The sequence below is a fragment of the Talpa europaea genome, assembly GCF_964194135.1.
Source record: "Talpa europaea genome assembly, chromosome: 9".
Taxonomy (NCBI): domain Eukaryota; kingdom Metazoa; phylum Chordata; class Mammalia; order Eulipotyphla; family Talpidae; genus Talpa; species Talpa europaea.
In genome coordinates this window covers 18821193-18843387 of record NC_140076.1, presented here as the reverse complement: position 1 = coordinate 18843387, position 22195 = coordinate 18821193, and the positions used below count along the sequence as shown (strand labels likewise).

Genomic DNA, 22195 nt, shown 5'->3' with positions numbered 1-22195 from the left:
AGTGAATGTTTGATAAGTCCACAGAGGAGAGGCCCCATTGCTGAGAGAAGGAACAGCAGCTGGAGGATCCAGAAAGGCTTTCCTAAGGAACTGACATTGGAACTGAAAGATGAGAAGCAGTTACCCAGGTAAAGACACAGGGTGGGAAATGTCCCTGGCACTGGAGTTGGTACATGCCGTGGGTGAACTTGGTTCTAAAGACTTGTGCAGAGGGTGGTACAGAGAAAACCCTGCTGGCCATGTGGGAACAGACTTCATAGATCAGGAGTGGCAGCAGGGAGATAAGTCAGCAGGTTGCTGCAGGCTCCAGGAAAAGGCACAGGGACCTTGGACCAGTGTTAACAGTGGACATGGAGAAAAGCCAGTGGACTTTCCGTATGTCCTAGAGAGGACAGGCTTGCTTAGCTACTTAAACACTAAAAGGAAGGAAATGTGACAGAAGAGCCTAGAACCAAGCTCAGATTTTCAATTCAGGCAACAGAGAAAATGGCCAAGCTGTGGAACATGGCAGAAAGAGCAGGCGTGAGGTGTGGGACACATTTCCTGTGAGGTGGAATACCCAGGGTAGGCACCCAGGACACAGGTGCCAGGCAGGGAAGAATAGTGAAGGCTGAAGAAGACTGACTCAGGGTGGACACCAAAAGCACGGGAAGCCAACAGCTTCTCCTGGGACAGACTGTACAGGGCCCTAGAATACCCATGATTAGGCAGTGAGCAAAAAGGATGAGATATTTGCCACGTGGTGGCAACCAGTAAGAGATCAAGAAAGTCAAGACTGCACAGTGTCCAGAAAACAGTGTCCAGAAAACAAACAGGAGGGGATATGGGCCTGTGTCAGCGTTGGCCACTGCTAAGGGGGTAGGTCCGATAAGGACTCACATGCATCCCTTGGATTTGGGAACAAGGAGGTCAGTGGTGACCTTGAGGAGCTGTTCCTGTGGAATGGTGGGGGAGGCAGCCAGATTGCAGGGGCTGAGTGAGGAAGTGGAAACAACGTGTGCACAACTTTCAAGAATGTTGGCTGTGAAGGGGGAGCTGGAGAAGGACATGGGGCTGAAGGAGGGCTTTCTTCTTTTTCAAAGATAGGGAAGACTAGAGTCTGTGTGTTTGCTGCTGGGAAGGAGCCATCAGGGAGAGAGGCTGGAGATAGGGAAAAGAGAAAGACAAGAGGAGGGAAATCCCCCAAGGAGGGAAAAAAGATTAAATCCCCAAATATGGCTGCACAATTGGGGGGCAAGTCAGGGCCTGTCCTGGGCTCTGGGGGCTTGGAACAGCTGCCCACTCTTCCTAGAAGCCAGTGTGAGTCACTCAGGGGGAAATAACCCAAACTGGCAGTGTGGGAAAAGGAACTGGGCCATTATGTTCCTCAGGACCCCAGGGGATCGAGGAGCAGGGCCCAGCCTGGGCTCTGAGCCCTGAACCTCATGTTCTGAGCAGGACAAGTGGGCACTGAAGGGTTTTCTCACCCTTCCGCGAGAGTAGTAGAAAGCCTGGGTTTTACCTTCTTCCTTTTCCCTGTCTCTCCCTGAGCCTCAGTTTCCCTTTCTGCAAAGAGTGAGTTAGACCAGACCAAGGTCTTTTAGCTTCTTCTTCTTTTTTTTTTTTTTTTTTTCGGTTGAGGGGTGGTGTTAGGGACCCTTTCTAGATTTTTCCAGAAATACATGTATGTTTGGATCTTTGCAGACAGGACAGGGGACCTTAAAACACTGAAACTGATTCCTGGCCTCCAGATAAGAACTCCTGAACTAGAGGAACCTTCTTTAAGAGAGCCCTGAGGCAAGGGCATAGGCTCTTTGGGGGATCAAGGGGGGCGGGGAGGGAGGCTTCTGGGGGTGTGGTTCCTCCTAAGCACACCGTCAAGGGTCTGTGAGGAGAGCCTGAAGGTCCCGGGGTGGGAAAGGGTTTATCCAATCACTGATTGCCCCTGACCCTCCTGCCTCTCTCTGCCTGTCCGGCCCTTGGTCCCGGGAGGAAAGTGTCCGGTGGATCCTCGCGATCCGGTGACCCTCCCCCTCCACGGAAGCGGCTCATGAAGGCAAGCCTGGGACTGGACCCCGCTGGAGGGACGGAAGGGCCGGACTGCGCCCACCCCCGCTGCCAGCCGCCGCCTCGGCTAGGAGCAGCAGCACCCCGGGGCCTCCGGGCTTTCGCGCCCGCCCCTCCTCGCCCGGGCAGGCGTTAGGAGGCGGCCGTGCGGGCGCCGGCGGGACACGGCGCTGCTCACCGAGACGGCCCGCGTCGTGTGCATTTCCTCCCGTCCCGGTAAGGCGGGGAGGAGGCCGGCGGGATGAAGGGGCCTGGCCTGGCAGCGGTCGGGCAGGGCGGAGAAGGCGCCCAGGTCTCGGGGGGCCCCGACGGGGTCTCGCCCTCCCCGGCCCTCCCAACGGACCGGGAGGGCCCCGCGGCGCCGGAGCCGAGGCGGCCGCCTCCTCAGCCGCCGGCTCCTGTGGGGACGGCTCACCTGTGCGCCCCGCCCGCGGCCCCGCGCCCCGCCCCCGCGCCGCCGGGACCCGGAGTCGTGTTTCTGGGGTGGCCGGGGCCCGACCCTGCCGGCGCCCGCCGTCCGCCGCAGCCTGGGCGACGGCTGGCTGAGCCCGCGGCGCCGTCGCCCACCCGGCGCCGCCCGGCGCGGCCGGCGCGCAACTCGCCGCCCCAGCGGGACCAGGGCCCAGGCGGACGCGCCCGCGGCGCGCGGGCCCAGCTGCGACGGCGCGCGCCCGCGCCTCACGTGAGCGCGCGGGGCGAGGGGGCGGTCCCGGGGCGGGGCGGAGCCTGCTGTAGGGGGCGGGGCCTCGCCAAGGGGCGGGGCCTGGAGCCGGGGGCCGGCCGGGGCTCGGATGGCTGGACTCGCTGGCCCGGGAGCGCGAGGAGGGGGCGCACCTGGGTGGGAAAGGCGACTGGGAGCGGAAGGTAGGGCGGGGCTAGGTGGAGTACGCGTGGACCCGGTGGGAGGGGGGCCCTTGACCCCATACTCCCAGCCTCATTATCCCTACTTCCAGGTGGAAGCACCCGTGGCAGGCTATTAACTAACAATTCCTGGGCAGGAGGACGAGACCCCTAGGTCCCCTGAGCCGTGAGAACAGGTGAGGGGCGGGGCCAGAAGAAGGCGCGGCTTCTGGTGGGCGTGGCTGCAGGCGGGGCGGGGCTGAGGGGCGGGGAGGGCGAGGCCTAGAGACCCAGCTGCCCGCCCAGCCACTGGCTTCCAGTATCTCTGCATGCAAGAACCCGGGCACAGGCCAGAGGTGCGGGAGGGTGAGAGGACCCACCAGAGACAGAGTGGGGAGCAGAACAGGCAGATCCACTGAGATACACTGCTGAGGGGAGCAGCAGGTGAGACAGGAGAGGTCTGCTGCGCCATGAGATAGCGCTGTCATCGCCACCAGGGATGCCCTGCCTTCCAGTCTTAAAAGCCTAGGGGTTGAGCTGCAATGGGGAGGGCTGCACAGGCTTGGCGTGGTTTCCTTGGGGCTATTCCTCCCTGACCTCGGGCCACCATAAACATTTTTTTAAATTTATTTATTTATACAACAACCAGGGTACAGTCCAGATGTGTGGGAGGGTGAGAGGATTCACCAGAGACAGAGTGGGGAACAGAACAGGCAGACTGACTGACACACACTGCTGAAGGGAGCAGCGGGCAAGACAGGAGAGGTCTGCCACGCCATGTGGGTTTCTCCACAGCCGACTGGGATCGAACTGGCGCTGCAGAGGCTGCGGACAGCTTCACAGTGCTCAACCATCTGAGCCACCAGGGAGGCCCTCATAAATATTTTTTAAGGGCCTTCCTGGTGGTGCAAGGGGTTAAGACGCAACCTATGAAGCTGTCCGCAACCACTACAGCACAAGTTCGATCCCAGCCAGGGAGCGGCCCACATGGCGCAGCAGACCTCTCCTGACTCGCCTGCTGCTCCCCTCAGTAGTGTATTTCAGTCAGTCTGCCTGTTCTGCTCCCCACTCTGTCTCTGGTGAATCCTCTCACCCCCCCCCCAAAACTCTGGCCTGTACCCTGGTTCTTGTATGTATAAATAATCTTAAAAAAAAAAAAACAAAAAAAAAACTAAGGTTTCAGTTACTCCACACCCTGGGAAGAGTATTTTGGGTTGAGAGTGGCCTCTTGCTTGTGGCTGTCTCTCCTGCATTATCCCCATTTCTCTGTCTATTCCTGTCCTTAGAGATCTTCAGAGCCAAGGGGCAGGTTTAAACAGGGCCACTCCAGGGGCTCTGGAAGTGAGGTCACTGCCAAGCTGATTTACCCCACTGGAGAACTATGGTCTGACCAGCCTGGACTAGCCATTCCCCTGGAAGCAACCCCTCCCTCCAGGGGCCTCAGTCCCACGGTCTCTGGCAACTTCCCAGGGTAGCATCCTGCTGCCCGGAAGGAAGTCCTTCGTCCTGTCTAACCACAGTCCCTGCTGAGTACCCACCCCTTTCCTCTCATTCTGCATAGTGGGCAGAGGGAGGGATGAGCTGGTCCTGCAGCTGCAGGTACTAGACAAACAACCCAGTAAGACCTGTTGCCCCAGAGAGGTGAGCCTCAGAGGGGCAGAGATCACCATTCATCTCAGAAGTTTCTGCCACATGCATTATTTCATTTAGTCCTTCAACAGCCCAATTTACAGACAGAAACTCAAATAGTCCCAGAGAGTAGAACATGACAGACTGACACTAGAACCCAAGTCTCTTGATAAAAGAGTAATAATCTTAACAACAAATATTTACTGCACGCTCACTGTCTGCCAGAGAGGTAAAACTTAGCATGCATTTTCTTTTTGAAAGCCTCATTGCTAGTGGGTACCATCCTACTCCTACTATTCTCAGAGGAGGAGAGTGAGGCTCAGAGGCATTAAATGACTTCCCCAAGGACACCCAGCTCATTCACAGCCCAGCTGCATGTGAGCTCAGGCAGTTGGGCACATCCAGCCGCACACCCTGTGCCTCAGGTTCTAGAAGTATCACAGATGTCTGTTCCCAGGGACTCAGACGCTTCAGGTTCATCACATGATGGCCCTAAGGCCAACGAAAGCAGAGCCAGGATGAGCAGGATATGGCCTGGGAACTCTGCACAGTTCAGTGTCTGTTCCCTCTCTGCAAGGTGGGGATGAAGATTGTGCACCTTTGTTACAGGACAGGGAGAGGGGCAGCCCAGATCCCCCAAACCTGCCTGCTCTAAATAGTTTCTGCCATCCGCTGCATCAACACAAAACATATGAGACTTTAATGAAAAGGGACTTTAATACAATTAGTAAACAATACAGGAAAGCAAAGAATATCGTTTCTAAATCAAGCACCCAAAGTTACCCGTCCCCTCGTGGATAAAAGTCCACCCAAGCAGGATTGGCCCAGAGCAAGGCCCCAAAGCCTGCCGTAAGTCTAAATCATCTTCCAGTGGGGACCCACAGAAAAGGATCATAAACAACCAGACAAGTCTGGGAGGAAAAGAGCAAAATCAAAATCAAGACAAAAACCGCCATTATCACCCCCCCACGAGTCTCACCTACATCCTGTGTCACCCCATCCACGACCAAAAGGCAAGTGCAGCTTCTTCACGTGTTTCTCTGTTCCATGTGCCTCCTCCAGGTCTCCTTCTGGCTCCATCCTGCTTCCTTCCTTCCTCAGTCTCCTCTGCAGCTTCTTCTCCTCCCTGCTCAGCTCCACCCTCCTTGTGGGTGGGGCAGGGAACCTGGAACCTCTCCCTTTCCTAGGGACCACCCTGTTACACCTTTGCCCTCTCTCCTGGGGTCTGCTGGCTGCTGCCCTTCACTGCCCGAATAAAGCAGCTTTTGTCTCTCTGACTCTGTCCACTTTATGGAGTAGAAATCTCTGTTCTCCCCACTCACACACTAAGACTCAGTTCACAGAACTGGGAGGGCATCTGCTATCATTCCCTGGTCCTCCCATGGCATATTCCCTTGCCCAGCCCCCAGTGGGGTAGATGGATGAATAGACCAGGCTCCTGGCTCCAGATTCTCATAGTGCCATAGCAAAAGCAAGGCAGAGACGTGGCCCAGCTCAGTGAAGTGAATAGAAAGGGGATGTAAGTTTGTCCAGGCCACAGCGGGTCCTCTGATGCACCAGAAGTCTCCAGGAGGGGCCTGTGGAGCTGCACATACTCTGAGTAGCACTCCAGGCAGAGGGTCAGTGTGGAGAAAGGTCTGGCATTTTGCAGGATGAGATGGTCCTCTCCTCAAGGGAGCCTTGAGACTGGTAGCCAGAGCACTTTGCCTAAGATGAAGCTAGCTGGGCCTCCAAGGTTTTGAAAGCCAGAACGAAGGGTTGGACATTCTCCAGGAAGAAGCAGGGATCTGTGGACAGGTTTAAAGGCAGGGGAAGAACATGTTTCCATCATGGCATCTCCAGGCCCTCCTGGGGTCTCAGAATCCACTCTGGTGGGCAAGGAGTATCCACTCTGGCCCTCAACTAAGTCCAAGGCCTCAGAGAACCTGTCCCTGTTCTCCCCGCGTACACTCTTCCAAGTTCTATTTGGGACCGAGTCTGAGATTGGATCCTGCCCAAACCTCCCAGTCAAGGTCTTCATTGGCAGCTAAGAAGAGTCTTCAGGCTGCCACCCTGACTCATCACTCTGTGGTCAATGGCAGCCCCTGGACCCCAGCCCAGAAGACCCATTTAAGACCCATCCCCTGCCATTTTGTGGGAGGTCTCAGTCACATAAACAGGGATCTCAGGGCAGCCCCACCCCAGTGGACCCCTCAAGCCATCTCCTACCTCCAGTCTCTCCTGCCATACAGACTCCAGTCACCATCTGTGATGCCCTACCCCCCATGGGCATCTCTGGACTCGGCTTCCTCTATCCTCTGGTCTCTCCTAGTTCAAGCCACCATCACCTTTATCTGAGCCAGCCCAATGGTCTCTTACCTGCTTTTCTGGCCTCCAACTCTGTCCCCTTTAGTCTGTGTTCACTCGGACATATATTTCTGTGTCTTGTGGGCCCTTGTGGGACATCTGGGGTGATCCTCAAGGGCTGCTGGGGTTCTGGAGAATGAGAGCAGAAAGGGACAGAGAGAGGGGCCTATCTCTTTTTTTTCCCTAACACAGATTTCTCTCCAGACCCATAGACGTCATACGATGCTAATGACATCCTAAAGGTACCTCAACTCAGCCTGTCCAAAACCGACCTCCCCATCTCTGTGCACCCCTGTCCTCCTCCAGGCTTCCTACATGCTACCTGGCACCTCCTTCTACCCATTTGTCCAAGCCAGACCCTTGGACCCATCTTGTGCTTCTCCCATCCTCAGGCTCAGGCTCAGCCACGCAGCTCGGACCAGAGTGACGCCCATTGTCCTTTTACAGAGTGGACAGAGAGAGACAGAGTGCAGGGCAGGGACCTGTCCGGGGTCGCAAAGCTGGAAGGTAGCAGTGGTTCATGTCCAGATCATTTGGGGTGTGAGGCTGAATGGGAGAGATGATGGGGTGAGGTCTGAGCAGTGTATAGAGGAAGGAGTAAGATTGGGAACTGGATTAGGGGAAAGTTTCAGTTTCCCTTTTAAAGGGACTTCCCCTGAGTGGGGGATTTGGATTGGAAAGTTGTAAGTGATCTACATTCCACTGGGTTGGCCACATCTTCCCCAGGATCTGAAAAGAAACTGGAAGTTGGGAAGATGAGGAGGGAGGGAGAGGCCGAGGGTGGCCTAGAATAACTGGGTTGAATTTCTGGTGACCTGATGAAGCCTGGGGGAGCTAGGCCAGAGGGCTGGATTGTACACCTCTTTGCTTTCGGGGCAATCGAGTCCCAGAGAGATGCTCTATTCAATAGTGTCTGGACCCGTAAACTGGTTTATGCAGCTACTCCCACCACACACAGACACGCGTGCGCGCACGTATGCACATGAACAGTCACGTGTGCGCGCACGTATGCACATGAACAGTCACAAACAGAGCCCAGGGGAAGAGGGAGAGGAAATGGGGAAGTAAAAGTTCTGGGTCGCCTTAAATTCTGAAGGGGAACTTCCAGAATCTGTCCTTGTGATTTGGTAGCTGGGTGGTAGGTTCCAGCCCAGGCCTCTAAGGTATCCTAGTATCCAGGCTCAGGTTGGCAACCAAGCCAGGCCCCAGCATACCCAGAGTTCTGACTAACTTCCTGTCATCCCTAACTTCTCCTGACTCAAAGTATCAGAACCCTCTGTGGCTCCTCCGGCTGTACCAGGTCCTGCCATGTTCCTCAGAGCACCTAAAACCCACTTCCTGCTAGTGCTGACTTCTCTTCCATTGGCACAGACCCTCCACTGCACCTTCCTCCTCTGTAAACGGGAGCAGAGATGGGACACATACCTCTGGACATGAGATAACGTAGGGAAAGCAGTTGGCCCAGGGTTGGCATACACTAGGCGTGTCATGGAGGCCAGCATTTATGATTATTACTAGTGGCCATGCCTGCCATTTGGAAACTCTCCCCTGTGGTCAAGTATCCCCATAATTCTCTCCTCTGGGGATTTTCCTCCCCCTCTCTGCTGCCTCCCTCCCGGGCTCCTTTCTGGTGCCCTCTCCCCACTGCCCGGGACTTCCCAGGTGACCTCATGAACGGCCTGGCTCCAGGCACCTTCTTACTAGCAGCGACCAGAGGTCCAGGTTTCTGAGGCCAGTTCTGACTTAAAACCTGCTGTCTGCTGTCCCTCTAAGCAGACTTTGGGTCCTGGAAACTTGATTGCATGTTTTTGTGCTAAAGCACAGCCTCCTGTCTGGTCCCCTGCATGTTTCCTGGGCACCTCCCAAGTTCTTCTTTCCACACATGCCTGGTCTCAGTCAATGGATCCACTTTGCCAGCTGTCACCCCAAGTAGAAATATGAGCAACAATACCATCACCCCCTTCTCACCACCCCACCCCTGTGCCCAGCCAGTCACTGATCAGGACTCCTAAACCTTGCTCCACACCAGTTCTCTCCCTCATCCCACCCTCGCACAAGCCATTTGCTCTTCCCATTTTGTCCTGCTCTTAGCTCTTCCTCCAGGCCCTGGCTGGCCTCCTCTAGGAAGCTCACAGGGCTCTCATCTGACCCTGGTCTGGCTGTTTCTTCTCCTCAGGCACCACCTATCTCTTCCCCTGGATGGGAAACCCCCGAGGGCAGGGGCCCAGCCTGACTCACTGCTCACCTTCTGTGAGCAGGAGTGTGAATCACAGAGCCCAGGCTACAACTGGACAGAAGAGCACCCTGAGACCCGAAACCGAGAGGGCTGGCTCATGGTTGGCGGGGCAGGTAGAGGCAGACCTAGAATGAAGGTCTCTGGGTACAGTTGATGCTCCCCAAAATGGGGACCCTGGGGCTGGGAACTGGGCTGTACCAATTCATATTCTAGAGGCCTGCATTGGGACTTAGCCATTCTCTGATGCTCTCTCTTCCTCCTCAAGGCCTTTGCTAATCCCTCAGCTAGGAAGCCTCCCTCCATCTCTGGTCAGATACTGCCTGCTCACACCACACCTGGGGTCTAATCTGATCCCCACCCAGGGTGCTCCTCAAAACCCAACCCCCTACCTCCTTTGTGGAGCAATGTCCTCCGGTGCCCCTCCTCCACCTTCAGCCCAGCTGTATCTTCCCTGAGGTCCCAGGCTCCTGACAAGGAAATTCATTCCCTTCTGTCCATGGGAGCTTGGACCATCCCAGGCCAGGCCCAGGCCAGGAGGGGGTGTGTCTGCAGTTTCCCTCCCCCCATCTATCCCAGACTCAACCCATCCTCTCCCTGCTGCACTGTCCTGGCAAAAGCTCACACCTCAAAAGTTCTGGCCACCACATCCTCAGCAGCCCACTGAAGCATGCATAGCCACCCAGTGGGATGTTCACACAAACACAAAGTAGCCACTGTTTTTTCCACACACTCATATTCTCTCACACAGCCACACGCACAGTTCTACACTCAATCACAGACAGTCAGCAACACACCATCTCAGACAGACACACACCCAGAAAGTCTCAGAGTCACCAGGAGTCACCAAGCCTCTCTCTTTCACCCTAAATGCACACAGCCATAGATGGAGACTCACACTACCAGGAATGTACACACCTGGTCACACATGCACACCCACACAAAATCACAAAGTCTCACACACAGACAGATTCAGAGCAATACACAGTCACACACAGAGAGAAACAGACACACACAGTTGCACACAGGCCCCTGGAGACGCAGAACAATGGGCGTATTGTCTGGACTGGCAGCAGCTGGGAAGGAAAGAGAGCAGTGTGGATGGAAGAGGCTGTGGGGGCTGCTGTGCCCCCCCTTCCACCCTTGACACGTCCCCCCACCCCCCACAGTATCCTAAGCCTTTCTCATCCTCCTGAAGCCAGATTCTGCTCGGGACCTAGGTTTGCTGAGGGATTGGGCTTCCAGACATCCCCTCCCAGGCTCTGGGATGTCTGGTGGGGGGTAGAGCAGCTCCCCCGTGGACCTGTAGACTCCCTCTGGGGCTCTGGGGACTCAGGGTCCTTTCATCTTGAGGATCCACCCTCCTCCTGGGCTCCTCTGGGGCGATTTGCCTCTCTTTCCCACAGGGCAGCTCCTGGAAATCAGGAGCTTTGGCATCAACTTTCAGCCTCTGACCCCACCCCTCCAGGACTCACACACATATTCATCTGAGCCCCGGCCAGTGCCAGGCAGCACCTGGCAGCACTGTGGGTTCGCTATTGTGGCCAAGACAGAGATGCAGGTCACCATGTCCATGCCATGATGGCAGAGGGCCGAGAAGTCACTGTTGGGTCAGTGAGCTGCAGTGGGGCGTGGTGCCCCTCGGACCCTCCCTGTCTCCTCTTGCCTCTTACTCTGAACAGGCAGCCCCAAACCTCAAGGGAGAAGTCTTCTAGGGGTTTCTCACCACCCCCAGCCCATTTTAGCAGTTCTCTCTGATGTCTTTCAGACCTCAGTTCCTGGGATCTGCTGTGAGCCCTGGGGCAGGACGCTTTCCCTTTCTGAACCTCAGTGTCACAGACCACGAAAGGGGGGTTGATAATGAAGCTGAGAGTTTTCTGTACTTGGGGTGGGAGTGGGGACGGAGGATACAGCAGTAGATGCTGAATGTAGAAACCACCTCAGCCCTTTTCACCCCTCTGTGGTCAGATCTATGGGGAGTTCCTGATTTCTCAGGCTCTGCGTTGTCACCACACCTCACAGACTCTGGCCTCCCGGGAGGCCTTCCCAGCGGGAGAGGAGGGAAGGGGGAGGGGAGGGAGAGGGACTTGCGGGGCGTCTAGGACACAGCCTTGCTTTTGCCATACTTTGCTTCCGCCAGCCCTCAGCCCCTTCCTCCTGGGGGCTGAGGGCAGCCGGCAGACACACACCAGGCCAGCCAGGGCTCTGGAGTTCCCACCCGCCTCTCCAGGCAAGGGGAACAGGAAGTGGCAGGGGACCAGAGCTGGAGTCACCAACCAGCGGCTCCCATTCCTTGCTGCCCACCCCCCCCAGGCAGAGCAACGTCCTCAGGGGCCACCCAGGGGCGCAGGCAGCCTTGCTGATGTTCCCACTCCTACTCTTCAGGAACTGGGGTGTTTTGAGGTTTGTTGAATCCCCTCTTGGGGTTCCTCTGCCCGCTTAGGGAACCCAGACACAAGAGAGTAGATGGAGGGGGGGAGCGCCTAACAGATTGTCTCAGACTCCTCAGCATGCAAGTGGGGATGGAGACATCCCTCAAGGTCAAAGGGCCACCCCAGATGCGACATTGTAATGGGTCCAGGCAGAGGGTGAGTTTTTCCCTGGGGGCTCCACCGACGGGCCGCGGAGGCTGAGGGACGAAGCACACCAGTCTGGCCAGGAGTGTGACAGGCCAGACCCTCGGCGGGCGCGGGCGGGCGGCCGGGCAGGGCTGTGGGTGGGACTCCGACGGGTCTCCAGGCCCTGGGGGGCGCACCCCAGCCTCCCCACCGGGTCCTGTGACTTCTACGACCACGTCCTCAGGATCCTCCGTCTGACGAGTGTGATCCTGTGAGCCCTTCCAAGAGTTCACGGGGACTCCTCGCGCAGGACGAATGCGATGGGGGCCACTCCAGGCTCGGGGCGCCGACCCCGGGCGGCGGGCGGAGAGAGAAGGGAAGGGCTGCTTTCTCCTCTTTTCCCTGCGAACCGCCCCCCCCCCCCCCCCGCCCAGCTCGCTGAAGGACCCACCCCCTCCTTCCCACACCAGCCCCCTCTGACCCGGGTAGTCGGTGGGTTGGGGGACCAGGCCTCCAGCGTCGCCCGCCGAGCCGGAGGGGCGCACCGTCTGACCCCGCCTCCGCCCCTCGATTGGGCGCTCATTTAAATGTCCGGCCCCGCCCACCCCGGGCGCATATATAGGGGCGGCGGCGGGCGGCGGGCGGCATTCTGGCGCGGAGCGGAGCGGCGGCGGGCGCAGCTAGCGGGTCGGGCGCGGAGTGGGGGTGCAGCTCGGTTCCCCCCGACACCCCTCCCCCTCAGGCGCGAGCCCCACCCCTCCGCCAGCCAGGCCGACCCGGCCGAACTCTCCCCTGCGGCGCGAGCCCGGGGCGGCTCCGGGGCCCTCCCGCAGACCCCACCATGGGCAGCCAGAGCTCCAAGGCTCCCCGGGGCGACGTGACCGCGGAGGACGCAGCAGGCGCTTCCCCCACTAAGGCCAACGGACAGGTGGGTGCGCTCGGCCCGGCCCGGCCCGGCCCCTCCTCTCGCGCCTCGCCCCTCTAGGGCCCTGGGCCGGGGCCGCGCGCTTTGTCCGGCCCGGGACACGCGGCGCCCCCTCCCCCGCCCGGTCCCTTTGTTCTCGGCGCCGCAGCCCCCGCGGGCGAAGCGAGGGGAGGGGCGGGGAGGGGGCGCCGGCCGGGCCCCGCCGCCTTCTTTGTTCGCGGCCCCGGCCCCCGGCGCTGCCCCCGACCGCCCCGAGTGCCGCGCGGGGAACAAAGGCGCTGCTGGGCCGCGTCAAGGGGGCGCTCGGGGGCCGCGGGGCGGGTGCCCGGAGGGGAGGGCGCTCCACCCGCAGACCCGACCTCGGTGGCCCACGGTCTTTTTTCAGTGGGACGTGGAGATGCGGGAAGGCTGGGGCGGGTGGGGGGCCGTTCACACAAAGCGGGCGGCTGGGGAAATAGGCCGTCCAGGTGCAGAGAACAGCGCCTCGGGGCGGCTTCCCGCCCAATATCGGCTGGCAGGGCTCGCCCGCCTGCCAGGGATCCGCCGCCCCGGGCGGTTCAGCGCGCATTAGAGAGCGCGCCCCGGGGGAGGTGGGTGGGGGGCCACGGGACCCCAGCGCCTCCTGCCGGCTGCGGCCTCTGTGTGCTCGGTCCCAGCGCGCCCGGTGGGGCAGGAGGGAGACGTTTGACGGGATCCCGGGTGTGGGGGTGAGGCTGCAACCGGTAGAAAGAGTCCGAACCCCCTTGCCTGGAAGCGGTCATAAGCGGGCTGGGGGAGGGGTACAGAGACCAGCCCTCACTGCTGTCTCCTCTGCCCTGCAGGAGAATGGCCACGTGAAAAGCAATGGAGACTTATCCCCCAAGGGTGAAGGGGAGTCGGCCCCCGTGAATGGAACAGAGGAGGCAGCCGGGGCCACTGGCGATGCCATCGAGCCAGCACCGCCTAGCCAGGGTGCTGAGGCCAAGGGGGACGCCGCCCCCAAGGAGACCCCTAAGAAGAAGAAGAAATTCTCTTTCAAGAAGCCTTTCAAATTGAGTGGCCTGTCCTTCAAGAGAAATCGGAAGGAGGGTGGGGGCGATTCCTCTGCCTCCTCACCCACGGAGGAAGAGCAGGAGCAGGGGGAGATCGGTGCCAGCAGCGAGGAAGGCATTGCCCAGGAAGGGAAGGCTGTTGCTACCCCTGAGAGCCAGGAGCCCCAGGCCAAGGGGTCCGAGGCTAGTGCTGCCTCCAAGGGAGGAGATACAGAAGAGGAGGCAGGGCCTCAGGCCGCAGAGCCGTCCTCGGGGCCTGAGAGTGGCCCTACACCGGCCAGCGAGCAGAATGAGTAGCTAGGTGGGGGCAGGTGGGTGATCTCTAAAGCTGCAAAAACTGTGCTGTCCTTGTGAGGTCACTGCCTGGACCTGGTGCCCTGGCTGCCTTCCTGTGCCCAGAAAGGAAGGGGCTGTTGCCCCCTCCCAGCCACATTCCCTTCTCCTCTTCTCCCTCTTGTGGATTCTCCCATCATCCATCTGGTCTTCCTCCTAAGGCCAGTTGAAGGTGGTCCCTTGCAGTTTCCCAAGTTAGGTTAGTGATGTGAAATGCTCCTTGCCCTGGCCCTACCGCCTTCCCTGTTCCCAACCCTTGCAGAAGGCGAATTGCTGGTTTTCTTCCCCAGTTCTTTTCCAAGTAGGTTTTGTTTACTCCCCAAATCCCTGAGCCAGATGTGGGGTGCCTACACTCCCAAACCCTGAGCGTCCAGCTTTCCCTGTTGAGTTTTTAGTCTCTTGTGCTGTGCCTAGTGGCACCTGGGCTGGGGAGGACACTGCCCTTGTCTAGGTTTTTATAAATGTCTTACTCAAGTTCAAACCTCCAGCTTGTGAATCAACTGTTGTCTCTTTTTTGACTTGGTAAGCAAGTATTAGGCTTTGGGGTGGGGGGGAGGTCTGTAATGTGAAACAACTTGTCTTTTTCCCCCCTCCCATTGTTGTAAATAACTTTTAATGGCCAAACTCCAGATTTGTACTTTTTTTTTTCTAACTGCTAAAACCATTCTCTTCCACCTGGTTTTACTGTAACATTTGGAAAAGGAATAAATGTTGTCCCTTTAGTGCTGCTTTTTAATGAGTGGTGTGGGGGGCAGGGTGAGAAGACTGGTTAACCTCAAACCTGAGGCTAAGACAGGTAAGTGTGTGGGTTTCTTTTGCTGTTGAGGGGATTGCCCAGATCCTGAGAGACCCCAGAAGGTCAAGGAAGTGAAGCTGAAGTCAACCCAGAGAATACTGCCAGGAGACAAGCTCAGGAGGGCATAGAAATGTACCATTTTATTACAAAGGTTCTCATAAAAATGCAAAAAATCTCAAAAAAGAAACAGAACTGAGCAGAACTGAGGGAGGACAGAGGGCAGGTAGCTTGAGTTTCTTGGCTCACCTGGGGCAAGTAGAAAGGTGTCAGAATAAAACTAACCTAATAGTGGCTGCTGTTGCCTTAAGGAGCCTACAAAGAACAGGGGGCCCCTGAAGATCCAGCCATCCCTTCTAGAACGTTCAGTTAGGGTGCCTCTTCATAGATTCTAAGCAGGCACTTAGGCTTTCAGGATTTTGTGCTATGGCTGCTTTAAGAGTATCCCTCTCACCCAGATGCACCCTTTAAGGTTTAAGATTAAGAATTGGGGAAGCAAGGCAGCTGCTAGGAGACCCAGCATGTGTGCCTGGGTTCAGGGTTCTGGTTCTAGTCCCTGGGAATATTTATATTTAATATATTTTTACATAAATATGCAGAGAGATAGAAAATATAAAATCTGAGGGGCTTGGGGAGAAAGGTGGGGGGTGGGGGAGCTGGCAAGATGCCAGAACTGGAGAGGTCTGCTCAGGCCAACTTGACCTCCTCCTTGACCCTGTGGAGAGAGCAGAGACTGGCATAAGATAACCCGCCCTAGCAGCCCTGAAGCAAGAGAGTGGGTACAATGACTTCCACAGGACCCACGCCCAGGTGACTCTGAAGGTTGGGGCTTCCTAGCTCTGCCTAGAACTGGGGAGACAGACTGATGCCTGAAAGAAGCCTTTGTAAACAGGACCAGCTGTCCCTGTGCCTTCCCTCTCAGCCTGGTGGGACAAAGGGGCTGGTAGTTCAATGCCAGAGAGATAGCTGACAGACTGCTTCCTCACCCTTTGGCTTCTTGCTTCTCCTCAGTCTTCTCCTCTTCTGTGACTTCTAGAAGATAAGAATGCAGGAACTCAGGAATCAAGAGGGCAGCCGTGTGGAAGACCCATGGGATCTCCACTTACCCTGAAAACCCCTTCCCTTACACTAGAGCCCAGTGGACGTACAAAAGAGAGAAAGCCCATCCCATGTCCTCCCAGTGAGCCCTGCTGAAAACAAACAGGTTAGACCGGTTTTCCAGCCTGCTAGAGCCTGAGGCAGGTGGGCGGAGGCAGCCCCCTGGGAAACTGGGGTGAAGTGTTGGGAAAAGTGCTTGGGTGGTATGGGAGAGCCAAGGCTCCTGACCACGGGGAGCCCAGGCATGTCCTGGGCTCTGGTACCAGGCAGGCCTCAGTGGAGATGACGAATGGAGCTACTTTTGGGAGGCACTGAAAGTTCCTCGGAGCTGGCAGGGCCTGAATCAGCAACCTCCTCCCTGCACCCTGCATAGACTCATGCTCCTCCAGGGCCCAAGGCTTGTGACCCATGTCCTGGCACAACCCAAACCCACCTTTCTTCTCTTCTGGGTCTTTTTCTTTTTCATCTTCTGTTTTGACTCTCTTGGCTTTTTTGAAGTTGGAAGAGTTCTTGCGGCCTCCCTCTCCCTCCTCATCAGAATCTGAGAACTCTTCCTCACAGGCAATTCGTTTGTCAGAGGAACAGACTGGGAAGCAATGGAAATACAGGTGAGAGAAGGTTCTTCCTCTCAGGTTCTGTGCCCAGTGCTTCCCTGCATGTTCTCCAAGAGACACTGAGGCAGTGGGGGTTGGAGCTCAGACTCTTTAAATTGTGCTACAGGCACGAGAACTTGGGTTTCACAATGGGTGGGTAGTTTGGGAAGGTGGAACCAGGAACATTTGGGGGAAGTCAGAGTGGGTAGTACAAGCCCGATCCGGAGTCTTACTTGAGATGCGCTTGTCAGGGTCTTCTTCATCCTCATCTCCGCTCTCCTCTGGGATGGCGTCCTCAGGAATCGCCTGCATTTGGACCCCGGGAGCATGGGGCAGCATTCTCAGGTTCTCAAACAGTCGCTGCCTATGGTCAATGGTAGAGAGAGTGACTGGGCTCTAGTTAGGGATGCACCAGGGTCTGAAGAGCTCAACCAAGGGGTGCCAAGGGTGGTACTCACTTGATCTTCTCCAGGTACTCATTAGTGTTCTGGTTAGTCATATTGGAAGGACTGATGTGAAGTTTGAAATCTGGTCCAAAGTATTCAAAGTAGTCGTTGTATGGAAGCTCTAATTGGGGCAGGGGACAAAAGAGTCAAGAGACCAGGCCATCATGGGTCACAGAGAAAAACACTATAGGTTTATCTGCACCTGTTCTTTCATCAAACAGAAGAAAATCTCCCAGATAGGGTGAGACTAGGGGGCCTATAGGATTTCAATCTTTTTAAAGCTATTCTGCAATGTTCACACTAGTCTGCAGTGTGTGTGTGTGTGTGTGTGTGTGTGTGTATGTGTGTGTTTCTCACTGTGAGGAGGCCCAAGTCCCTGGTTTAGAAAAATTTAGACAATGTTCATTGGTTGGGACACTTCCTTCACTCACTCTCCCAGTTACCCTTTTGAATGAAAACTTCCAAAGCTATAAATAACCACTGATAATTTTGTTCAGACCAGAGCAGCAGGAAGAAGGGACAGAGTCAAAAAGAGCTCAAGAAAACTGATGGCCACCGTCTGTCATGGGAAAGGGGTTGTGAGCTCTGTACAGCCCAACCTGGTCCTGGACTGTTACCATTAGGGATCTCTGTGTCCAGGGCCACGGCTGTTTCGTATGTCCAGCACCGGGCGACATTACGGATGGTGTAGCCACCTCCTCCCAGCATCAGCATAGGCAAGTTGAAGCTCTTCACAAATTCCACACACTTGGCATGCCCTTTGGTGGAAGAAAGGGTGCTAAGTTACAGGAGCACCCAGCAGGACTCTTCCCACCCATCCCTTTGCTACCTGGTCTCACCTTTAATGGTCAGATTGAAGCAACCTAACCGATCCCCAGAGAGGGAGTCAGAGCCACACTGTAAGACGACCGCACTAGGCTGGAACATCTCCATTACTTTGGACATGACCTAGAAGGACATATCCTGGTCACCACTAGCCTCAAGAAAAGCTATTCATGGTTCAGGGCTGGAAAGGACAGTGAGATACTTTCTTTTTATCACCCAGTCCTACTTTTCCATCTCCCTCATGCTGGGTGGTGGAGAAAAGGGAGGATCAGTCTGGGGTTCTCATTTTCCCACTGTAGTTCTTTTTCCATAAAAATTAAACATTCAGGGGCCCCCCTGCTAGCGCAGGGGTTAAAATCTCAGCTACCGCCAGCCACTACAGCATGAGTTCAATCCCCAGCCAGGGAGCTGACCCACATGTCTCTCAGGAGACGCCTCTCCTGTCTCTCAGTAGATCCAACTGTTCTGCTCCCCACTCTGTCTCTGGTGAATCTTCTCACCCTCTCACCTACCTCTGGCCTACACCCAGTTCTTGTATGCATAAATAAAAAATAAATAAATTGGAAAAATTCAATTTATTCATATATACCCACTAACATGTCCTTACAGTAGATACACCATTTCTCCACTTTGCACTTCACTTGCTAATTGGAAAGGATGTCCAAGAGTCTTCAAGCTCTAATAACGTTCAACCTAGAATGGCCTTCCTTAACTCCCTAAATCTCCCTCCCTTCACCCAAACTCCAGTGCCACTTCCTTTATGAAACCTGCATCTCTCTATTCATTCTACTCATTTGGTAGATTAGAGATTTGATCCTTGTGTTGAGAGAAAGCACTTCATTTTTGGGTATCTTGTCCTGTCAGCATCTGTACAGGCACATAGCAGACACTTGGCATCTGCAGAATGACCTGGCCATATCAGGCTTAAACTCTTCTATCAATGACTCCTTGCTGCTTACAGTTGAAGATTTAACGATTCAGCATGGCATTCAAACCTCCCTTTGAAATACTGACCCCAAAATACTTTCCCTACCACATCCTTCAACATCCCTCCTGCATGTCACATTGGCCTACACACAGCTACCCATTGGCATCTCTGCTGGTACTGTTCCCTGAATGCCACCCTTTCCCTCCAGGTCCTACACATGGATAACTCATTTTTCAAAGTCCAGCTCAAATGTAACCATCTCTGTGGCATTATTTTTGACTTACCCCCCTCACCCCCCTACATAAGGCACAGTGTCTCTCACCCCTCTGTTCATTCACACACTATGGGTATATGCCCATCACAGTCTCTGAAGTCTAAAAGGTCATAGGTCATGTCTTAGATATTCCTGTATCCCACACAAGGCATCAACAAATATCTGGATGAATTTTGTTTCTCTAACTGGCTACACAACAAACAATCCAAAGCTGAAACATCTCCACCAGCCTTTCAGCAGGGAGAGATTCCCAGGTGGTACTTTGTTATTTAACTCACCCTCCCTTAGATTAACTCCATTTGTAGCCCATGTGGTAGATAAGACACTCACCGGCTTGAAAATGGCCTCATATGACTCATCATCAATCCCATCTCGGAGCGGGTAGTTAACAGCATAATACTTGCCTTTGCCAGCCCCAATATCCTAATCAAGAGGAACGTTAAAGTGAAAATGAAAGATGAAGTTAGAAGGAAGTTTAAATATGGGCACTGGAAAACTAAGGAAAGAGGGAGTGGTTCTAAGAGACAAGCTGGGCCCATGAGCTGAGACAGGGACATAACAGCAGTACCTTGGTTTGTACTATTCCCTTCACTGGCTTCTCCAGAGCCTGTTCTCTGAAAATTTTTTATGGGACCAGAAATTGAACAGTACACCCCACAGCACAAGAGCTCTACCTTTGGGTAGGTTAAAGCAGACTGGTGGCTAGGTCATGTAACACCCATCCCCAACAACTTTTCTTTCCACAGAGCTTTTACTGCTCATTTTTCTACTCCCCATTCTCTTCTCTAGAGAGGTGTGAATGGGAAGCAAAAAGGGAAGAAAAGCTCTTCAAATTTGCAAATGCAGGGCCTCCCTGGTGGTGGAGTGGTTGGGAGTGGTTGAGCGCTGGGTTGCGAAGCTGCCCACGGCCTCGCCGGTTCGATCCCCGGCTGCTCCCCGGCCACCAGAGGAGGGTCCCGCATGGCGCGCAGACCTCTCCTGCCGCCCGCTGCTTCCCTCAGCAGTGTACTTCAGTCCTTCTGCCTGTTCTGCTCCCCGCTCTGGCTCTGGTGAATTCTCTCACCCTCCCGCACTTCCGACTGTACCCAGTGCATGTATAAACAAAACAAACAAATAAGTAAAAACATGCCTCTATAAAAAAAAAAAGAAATAACATTTAAAAAAAAATTTGCAAATGCATAGTTATTCCATACTTGCTGTGGTCTGAATTAGTACCACTTTTTCACCCAACGGCTAGAGGCAAGATAAAGTGGCTAGTTTCGCTGTATTCATGCTCACAGAAGCAGAGAGAACGGTTCAATCACTTTAAGGATTGTTATCCAGAAGTGCACAGAGATATCCATTAACTACTCGATATCAGATGCAAATTTTCATGTACTTTTCTGGAGGGAGAGGCCAGACTCTACTTTTCAATTAGAAAAGTTAAAGAGAAAGGTGACCTAAAAGTGTTAAGAACCCTTGAGATGGGGCCTCCCTGGTGGCGCAAGGGGTTAAACACCGCACTATGAAGCAATTGCAGCCTCTGCAGCACGATCCCTGGCATGAGTTCGATCCCCGGCTGGCCAGGGAGCAACCCACATGGTGAAGGAGACCTCTCCTGTCTCGCCCGCTGCTCCCCTTGGCAGCGTGTTTCAGTCGGTCTGCCTGTTCTGCTCCCCACTGTCTGTGGTGGGTCCTCTCACCCCCCACATCTCTGGCCTGTGCCCCAGCTCTTGTATACATGAATAAATAAATCTATATAAAAAAAAGAACCCTTGAGATGGTCCATAAAGGTCTAATTCCTAGCACATGGGAGAGATTCTGACATTTCTAACCTAAAACTCAAGCCATAGGGAGACATGTGAATAGTGTAATGCAACCAGCTTGGCCAGGAGACAAGTGCAGTAAGTCAAGACTTCCATCCCTCCTGACCCTCATTCTCCTCCTCCGGAATGAGGAAGGGAATAAAGGAGCCAAGGAGACTGTGGCAGGTGTCGCAGGCTGGGTTATGGTGTTCTGAATAGCAGAAGAGGCAGGAAGTGGTTTTTGGTGACATAAGATAGGAAGTTAGACCTGACAGCAGAGGGGCAGCTGGTTGGCCACTGAAGGGAGTTCTTACCCGTAGGTCCCCAGTTCCTGGGAAGTACTCTCCGTATTTATGGAAGGACACAGTCATAACGCGGTCTGTGGTATAGAAGGCCTCTTCCACGCCATCACCATGGTGAATATCAATGTCAATATACAGCACCCTCTGGTGATACCTAGGATCAGAAGGGGGTCAGGGGTCTGGGGGTTCTTTGGGAATGGGACGCGCCAAGGGCGCCAGGTCCCAGCTTACCGGGCTGGCTGCCTCCCTCAGGTATCTCTAAGCACCAGAGACGTGGAAACTGGCTGAAGGAAGGTGGAAGAGCGGCAGGGTGTCTCCAGAGGCCTGACCAAGCCGACCAAGTCCGATCTTCCTACTCTACAGCCAGGGTCAACTCCAGCCACACAGGGACACTCTGGAGGCAGGATCTGAGCAGCACCTGCCCCTGATCTTGCCGTGGGCTCAGATCAAACCAAGACCCCGTCAAGGAGAGGATGGCCAGAGACACTCACCGAACACATCCTAGCCAGCACACTGCTAGGAAAAGCAAACTAGGGAAGCAAGCCCAGGGGAGAGGGAAGTGGGAACCTGGCCTAAGGTGCTCCTCCAAGAGACAAGGCCAGGTAGGCATACTTTAGCAGTTCCAGGATGGCCAAGACGATATCATTGACGTAACAGAAGCCAGATGCCTCAGACTTCTTTGCATGGTGCAGGCCCCCAGCCCAATTCACGGCGATGTCCGTCTGTTGCTTATTAAGTTTCACAGCACTTGCTGGGCGTGGGAAAAGAGAACGTAAACCTGTTACCAAGCCACACTCCCCCTTCCCCCAAGAAGTCTAGGGAACCCACTAAGAAGGCAGGACCTGCTTATTCAACAACTGTATCGTACAATTCACAAGCCAGTCCTCTGCCTTCCACCCTGTTCCAACAGGGAATACACAGGATATTGGCTACTCTTAAAAAAAAACTGTTTTCTAAATTGTGGGTGGTAACCTATTATTAGGTTTTAAGACTGGTTTAGTATGCCATGATTAATATATATACACATACAAAAATTATATTTAAATGAAATAGAAGAAAAATATCAGAATACCCGTAAAGTAACTGCTTTTCTGTGAAACTTTGGCTTCAAAGCCAGAGAGAATGAGTAAACACCCTGAATTGCATGTGTAAATATATTTCTGGGCCTCCCTGGTGGCGCAAGGGGTTAAGTCACAGCACTATGAAGCTAT

The 22195-nt window shown here is 55.0% G+C and overlaps 2 protein-coding genes across 2 annotated transcripts in view; one reads left to right on the top strand and one right to left on the bottom strand.

The window, feature by feature from the left end:
• Positions 1-12493: 12493 nt before the first annotated feature.
• On the top strand, positions 12494-13905 carry MARCKSL1 (MARCKS like 1; the record flags this gene model as incomplete). The annotated part of the gene is made up of 2 exons (XM_084244254.1): positions 12494-12580; positions 13399-13905. 2 exons carry the CDS (start codon positions 12494-12496, stop codon positions 13903-13905), a joined length of 594 nt encoding a protein of 197 aa, XP_084100380.1.
• Positions 13906-15354: 1449 nt separating this feature from the next.
• HDAC1 (histone deacetylase 1) overlaps positions 15355-22195 on the bottom strand; it is a gene marked incomplete at its 5' end in the record, with an annotated part of 30949 nt that continues 24108 nt past the window's right edge. Inside the window, 10 exons of the mRNA XM_084243571.1 lie at positions 15355-15449; positions 15721-15766; positions 16266-16418; positions 16659-16789; positions 16884-16992; positions 17489-17629; positions 17711-17819; positions 19229-19321; positions 20997-21138; positions 21597-21735. Of these exons, the coding sequence (XP_084099697.1) occupies positions 15422-15449; positions 15721-15766; positions 16266-16418; positions 16659-16789; positions 16884-16992; positions 17489-17629; positions 17711-17819; positions 19229-19321; positions 20997-21138; positions 21597-21735 (1091 nt within the window). The 3' untranslated portion in view covers positions 15355-15421. The remainder of the gene's footprint in view (positions 15450-15720; positions 15767-16265; positions 16419-16658; positions 16790-16883; positions 16993-17488; positions 17630-17710; positions 17820-19228; positions 19322-20996; positions 21139-21596; positions 21736-22195) is intronic.